A 7,501-nucleotide genomic window follows, 5' to 3' on the forward strand; every position below is an offset into this window, starting at 1 on the left:
GAGACAAACATAATAGAAACCCTGCTCACGTTCTCTAGATAAGACTTGCCTTTATTTGGTCGCTTTGGAACTTCAGTACATTGAACAGTCCGTGCACGTTATTGCAATACAGAGGGATGACTTGTAATGTTTTCACAAGTAGTCAACTTAGCACAGTAATTGTATGTTTGTATTAGTGAAAAGGTTATTGATTAATGGATTTGGTAGGATAAGCCTAATACGGATGGTGATCTCTTCAACGGGTAATGGTTTTTAGTTAACTGCCTTAAGATGTATAGCAAAATGTGAACTTGTTAACAATTTGGTTTTATTATGGGAGAAAGTAGAGTTGTTCTTTGTAATAGGGTTGGTCATTGCTCTTTCAATTTATAAATTATTGGTAATGCCAAGAGATAAGATTAGCTACTGGTACAATCACTTGGTTTTACATCTCAATATCCAACACTTGTCCCTTTTATTTTCAAATATACCCATTTTATTCTTGTAATGGCAAAGAGTGGGACAAGTATGTTGGATGCTGACTTATACAACCGGGTGATCATATGAACAGCGGATCCAAACTCCAATGCCTATTAATTGCTAATCTTAACCATTATAGAAGAGAGAGTAGACAAGATCAACGGAGAAGTTCTAAATACAATATGCTTCCAAATACAAGTTTATCATTGGATCTCTTATTGTTATGTTTCATGTTCAATAGATAGGTTATATTGAATCCAAGGGGATAACACAGTTAGTGAACAACGAACTTGGTACGAGCCATAAGCTCAGACGTTCGAAGTTCGACTCCCACTAGGCATATCTTGGGCCATTCACACGTGGGGTGTTTAGTGCTCTTCACTGCTTTCAGTGAAAGTTGAATGGTTTTAATTCAATCCCGATATGACCCGAATATCCATTTTTAGCAAAAAAAAAAAAAAAGATAGGTTATATTTATGTTATATTGATTAAGCAATTAAATTATAACATGACATAGCTGGAGTGCGGCTGATCAAAGACTACTGAAGGAAAAAACTAGTGATCTCTCTCCTCTAGTGTCCTAATCACTCCGGTGTTCTCTCTGCTCTAATCGGCTCCACCTTCCATTAATGTCGACCTTACCTCATTGTACAGTAGTAATTATACAGTAGTAATTAATTAACCGCGTAGCGTACGCAGTTCTCTCTCTCTCTCTTCACACTAACCCGAATCTCTTTTTGTGTGGAAGACAATAAACTGTGTTGACGAATATCAATTAAAGGCAGGAAATGAAGTGAGCAAGTCCAAATAGGATTGTATGCAAAGACTATCAATTATTTCCTTCTCACCTCTTTATTTTCTTAACACTAGGATATTTGTAGCTGTGAAATTGTGACGGTCCAAGATGTGTTGATTTTGAAGTGGAAATGTTCACTCACAAATACTCCCATGACACTAGCAAAATTTAGCTAAACGATATTCCCTTTATCCTAACAAATGAAATATTTTCACAATTATGCATATAAGTTGTATCAATAAACCTTTCTTCTTTAAACCACATATAGTTTAGAATCGAGTTTTCCTCTATAAACAACCGAAGTAGATCGAAACCTTTGGAATCTCGGATGACATAAATAGTGCATTGTGCAAGAAATGAAAATATCATCAAACATTAGTAAATAGGGGCAAACAAATACAACTGCACATTCCCGAGCACGTGAACTTAAACTTTGAGGACTTATTGTCTATATTAACATCCAAAAATTAATTATTTTCTACCTAAAAAAATTTTTTTTTAATGGAGAAATGAAGTTTATGAAAATATTCCGAAGCTTATAATTTTACACAAATGTGAATTGAATGTCTGAAAATAAAGGGAAAAAGAAAAAAATAGTTGAATACTATAAAAACCTAATTCATCACCCCTATCCCTCCTTTAATCCTCTTCAATCTATGGAGTAAAGCTCTGCTCAGCTAAGTGTTAACTCGTCAAAGACGTAAACCCTTGTCATAATATCCATCATTTTCTCCTTTTTCTATTCCAATTTTTTCGTTCAACCTTTTTGTCCAAGAATAATCGAATGGGAAGCAACCTCCAATGGCTCACCGCTCTCCAAAATTGAGGGTGGTCCACTAAATCCATAAAAGAAATAAAGAAGAAGTTCTTTTTCTGATCTTTTCTTGACCTTTTTTTCTTAGTGCGTGATCGTCCCGTGAAATTTCCAATAAAGAAGCCATACAAATCGCAAACTTATCTATTATACGTGTGAATTCATTGCATTCGTGCCAGGTGCCATATCCGTTGTAAGATTTTGAGGGAGTCCACGGAAGAAACGGACAATGGAGAAGATTTCGATCCTATTTTTAAAACCTAGCGTGGAGGGAGAGTCTGCATTTCTATAAAACGCACAAAAATTTCTGAAAAAACTTCCTTCTTTTCTCAGATTGAGAACATTATCGCTTAGGAACACAAAACCCATCGAATTTCATCAAACCCATGTGCCAGAAATCTTTATTGATTTCGTTTAGAAGAGGGTTATTATCTGTTTTGTTTTAGGTGAAGCAGAGATGAAGTTCTGCAAGACGTATCAGGAATACATGCAAGGACAGAAGCAGCCATTACCAGGGGTTGGATTAAAGAAGCTCAAGAAGATCCTTAAGCATTGTAGGGAAGAGGTTCAATTGCAGAGACACACCAATGGGGTACTTAACGCCTCCACATGTCCTCACCAGTGCCCAGGTGATTAGGAGAATGAATTTCTTTGATTTGCTAGTATTGAAAATTTGAAGCTCAATTAAGAATCCTGTTTGTTTGTTCATAGCCCCTTTACACCCCCCCCCCAAAAAAAAAAATCAATTTCCTATGCTGAAACCATTATCTTAATCTGCTTCAAATTATGGTAAAATCTCTAAGCTGATATATGTTTAGAAATCTGGTTTTTCATTTTCATTTTGTCTTAAAACTGTTACAGAGTCATTTATCTGATGAAAATTAGCATAAATTGGCGCCATTTTAATGTTTTGGTTGATATTCTTAATAGATTGTTTGAGCCTCATGAACCTTACAGATCAACTTCTGCCTATTTTTTGTGGTGATTTTAACATTTTTGTTTTGCATGTTCGCGCTGGAAAAGAGAGAAAAAAAAAAAAAATGAATCAAGAAGAGGGTGAGAAGGGAGGGAAGAAAGCGAAGAGTTGGTTTGATCTCCCCCCCCTCCCCCAACTCTTTCAATAGTATAACCAAAACGAAACAAAAATGTCTCCAAATATCCACTCAGCCTTTCTTCCTGACTTGCACAAAAAAATTGTGTGTGTTTCTTGATGAGTTCTGAAGAACAAGCAGTTGCACAATTATATGTGAAGAGCATCTATACTGTCATCTTTCTCCCCCCATTTATCCTCTCCCCCCTCCCCCCCCCTAAAAAAATCTTTTCAAGGAGTGCAGATTAGATGAGAACAAGGGATAGGATGAAGATTACCTGGGAAGAAGCAGTGACAAAAGATCTGGGTCCATTGGGTATAAGTATATAACTAAGGATCGAGATCTTGGTTTTGAACCTGGTTTCAGTCAGGCCAGAAACCGGGATGTGCTGGATCTCGTTTTGAGGTTTCGACACTGGGCCTCCCTAGGTTGAAACCCAGGGCCAAGTTTCAACCATGGGTTTCAACCTAGTGTTTCGTTTCGGCCAGGCTCAAAACTGAGACAACTCGGAGATTTTGGTCAATTTTCGACCGAAGTTTAACAATAAATATGGCTTTGGACAAGGTTGAATGGTGAAACGGGATTCATGTAGCAGACCCCATTTAGTTGGGAGAAGGCTTAGTTAAATTGAGTTTTTTTTCAAGCTTTGTATTAAATAGGGGAGAATTTTAGAATACTGGGCATTTGTACCTGTTGTGATCTATTCATTTTGTAAAATAAAATGAGGAAGAAAGTAGTGTCAAAGTTGAATTCATGGAGCACTAGGAATCTGTTATGGCACTAGTCTTGTTTATCTCTGCAATACCCTTTTTTTTTTTTGGCATGCCAAATTTATGGATCTGCTGATTTATTCTTGAGGCAATTAGATTCTCATTAGCCATTCTTGTACGCAGTCTTTATTCGTGGTCTCACTGTTTCTGTTTCCATTTATTTCAAGTTTTGATGTTTAGATGGTAATTGATGTGTAGTGTGCGATGGTACCTTTTTCCCCTCTCTCCTCGAGGAGATGTCCACAGTTGTGGGCTGCTTCAATAAGCGAGCACAAAAGTTGCTCGAGCTACACTTGGCATCAGGCTTCCGAAAGTGCTTTATGTGGAAAGGAAGGAACCACGTTGCTTTAATTCAGGAAGGCAAGGACCTGGTTACCTATGCAATGATTAATGCCATTGCCATCCGAAAAATTCTAAAGAAGTATGACAAGGTATTTACTCCCTCCGCCCCCCTTCTTTTGTGCTACTCACAAATTCAGCCCTAAATTAAAAATATACTGCTGCTTTTTCTAGAGAGATTATTAATATAGAAAAGTGTATTCTGGTCTCTAGTGTTTTTTTCCCTTCTAACTTTTTTCATGGGCACAGATCCATTACTCTAAACAAGGCCAGGCTTTCAAATCACAAGCTCAAAGTATGCATATTGAGATCCTTCAATCTCCATGGCTTTGTGAGCTAATGGCTTTCCACATTAACCTGAGAGAAACCAAATCCAAGATAAAGGCAGTCTCAGGATTTTTTGAAGGCTGCTCGCTTGTTTTCAATGATGGCAAGCCATCACTCTCTTGTGCGATCTTTGATTCAGTGAAGCTTGATATTGATCTTACTTGTTCTGTATGCTTGGTGAGTTTGTCTATTGGGTTTTTTCAGTGAAGTGTGTTGATCAATTGCACCTGAATTCAGTCCCAATAAATGATGATAAACATCGATTGAGAATTTTTTATATTTTTAAGAAACTTTCATGTCATGACAATCAACCTAAAGAATTGTTGAAGGATGATGGCCATAATCTTCTGATCAGTATTAGTGTTGTATTACATAATATCTCCTAAATGTTTTACTGTCAGTTTCCTTCTGGGATGCGGTATCAATGTGTCGTATTCTTTTGGACACTGTCACAACTATGAGAACTCCTAATCTTAAAAGGACAGATATTTTATCTTTTGATCAAATATAGTATCATAATGTATACCCTGGATAAGAGCTGTAAACTTGACGTCCACATACCTGGCCTCCCATTAAGTTTATAGACAATCTTTTTAGTGTTTTAACTTGGATAATTGTGAGGACCTAAATAAATGTTGTATATCATTTTCATTAAATCTCCTGATTCTTCTGTGGTTTCTATCATTGACAGGACACAGTGTTTGATCCAGTGTCTCTCACATGTGGCCATATCTTCTGCTACATGTGTGCATGCTCTGCAGCATCAGTAAGCATCGTGGATGGCCTAAAGTCTACAGACCATAAAGCAAAATGCCCTCTATGTCGAGAGGTATCTGTTCTATTTATTTTCTTTATTAAATCCTTGTGTGACAGCAATAGAAGCTGTCTTCCTTATCCTTGTGTCAATGCAAGTCAGGAATCACCAGTTGGTGGGCCTCATTTTGGATATCTTTCAAATCCTAGTATGTTTGTGTTCCATGAATTAACTTCTGAAATGGATTTCAGGCTAGAGTTTTTGAAGGTTTTGTCTTTTTGGAGGAGCTTAACATTTTATTAAGTCGCAGGTACATATTGATCAACACTGAATTCTACACTGCATGTCTGGTTACTAATCTGCTTCTGTCATCTCAAGACTTAATCACCTCAAGATGCCTCTTGTTAAAAACACTCAAAATATTAAATGTTTAGGCAGCATTACTGAACCAAAACAAGAAATAATGTGTATTGTGGGATGAAATGGTTAAGTTTCATCCCAGTTGCTTTCAACAAGAAATGTAGTCTGACCCATTTCCTCTGTTTTGCATCTTTCAACAGTTGCCATGAATATTGGGAGGAACGGCTTCGGACAGAAAGAAGAGAGAGGATGAAGCAGGCAAAGGAGCACTGGGAATCCCAATGTCGAGCTTTTGTTGGAGTCTGATTGAAATTTGAGATGCCAAATACAACCTTAGTTCTGTATTGCAACTGTCTTTCTTAGCATCTCTCAGTCTCCAGGAGGAGTCATGAGCAGAGTTAAGTTTTTAGGATTCATTTGAAAATTTCTGCCTCCTTTCTTCTTCTGCCCTTTTTTTGTCCCTTAATGTAGTTTGTTCATATTTTTTCTGGATTTTGTCTTTGTATATATAATTCTCCATGTCTGGCTCTGAGTCTGATGAAGAAATAAGAAATCTTGGAGATTTGGTCTGTTTTTGTTTCTAGTTCTTCTTCCTTTTTTTTTTTTTTTTGGAGAGACTAAAAAATTAAACTATGACAGGCAAGTGAGTGCTTAAACTGAACAAATTAAAGCCACCAACCAACAGAACCAAGACAAATTCGAGGAACATTTGTTAGTCTTCCAAGGTTTAGGTAGATGACAGATCTTGGAACGGTAAGGAGACTCATATACTTTAGGGAATTCGAATTTGCTTAAGATCATACATTTGAGGTAAAATGTATCTTCTTCACTTAGTTTTATGAAGCTAAGAGAAGGATGAAAAACAACAATTTGATCCTCAATTGGCTCCTGCAGTTAGTATTCAGATAGATGATTCTATGTATCTAGTCTCCAGTACAACACACATGCAAGATAAATGAGGAAGCCCTTCATCCTTACATACAGTGTCATCCTCTTTCTTTTACTTTGAATAGCAAGGCAACACGGTACAAAATCATTTATGTTGCATCCCTGGGTGGCAACTGAGATGAATAAATAATTATGTACCATTAAATTTGCATTGAGGAAAGGGAAAAGGGGTTGGGTTGGGGTGGGGTGGGGTGGGGGGGGGGATGGGTGGAGGAGTCTGCCTGATAGTACCATTATTTACCTTCAATGGACTAGTAGGAGCTTATGCTACTACAAATTCCTATATTTTCTTAGTTTGAAGATGTTGTAAATGCGAGTCCAACTGCTGGGAGTCTGAAACTGCAAAGCATTGGGAACTTAGCCGATGCCAAGAACTCTCAAATCACAATGGTACAGTCCATAGAAAAACAGGACAGGAAAATTTCTGAAAAGGTTAGTTTGAACTGTATAACAGAAACAACTTTAACTACATCGGCATTGGTTTGACTTCTCCATCCTCGATTTTCTAGCTATCAATGGTCTTAGGCTCTCTTTAGTTTGATTTCTATTTGTATTTATTTGACTTATTTCTGTTTTTACAAGTGTTCGGTATAATTTATAGCACTTATTTTTATTTATAATAAATTAGAATAAATCACATCAGAGGTAAATAGGTAACTTCAGTATATTTTATACTTTTCTAATAAAAAACCCCAAATCCTATCATCTCTCTCGCTCGAAGCTCAAAGCTCAAAGCTGAAGGTGAAACCTGAAACCCATTTTCTCATTATATAATCTATTTTATAAATAGTAACCAAACATATACTATTTGTGATCCATAATTCATTGTCACAAATAATTTCT

The 7,501-nt window shown here is 36.7% G+C and overlaps 1 protein-coding gene across 1 annotated transcript; it reads left to right on the top strand.

The window, feature by feature from the left end:
- Nucleotides 1-1,935: 1,935 nt before the first annotated feature.
- LOC122091113 (probable E3 ubiquitin-protein ligase BAH1-like 1) lies at nucleotides 1,936-6,280 on the top strand. The gene is made up of 6 exons (XM_042660944.1): nucleotides 1,936-2,698; nucleotides 4,129-4,361; nucleotides 4,519-4,773; nucleotides 5,288-5,425; nucleotides 5,602-5,660; nucleotides 5,911-6,280. The coding sequence occupies exons 1-6, from the start codon at nucleotides 2,527-2,529 to the stop codon at nucleotides 6,014-6,016; spliced, it is 963 nt and encodes a 320-aa protein (XP_042516878.1). The 5' UTR covers nucleotides 1,936-2,526; the 3' UTR covers nucleotides 6,017-6,280.
- The last annotated feature ends 1,221 nt before the right edge of the window (nucleotides 6,281-7,501 follow it).

The sequence above is a fragment of the Macadamia integrifolia genome, chromosome 10 (genome assembly GCF_013358625.1).
Source record: "Macadamia integrifolia cultivar HAES 741 chromosome 10, SCU_Mint_v3, whole genome shotgun sequence".
NCBI classification, from domain to species: domain Eukaryota; kingdom Viridiplantae; phylum Streptophyta; class Magnoliopsida; order Proteales; family Proteaceae; genus Macadamia; species Macadamia integrifolia.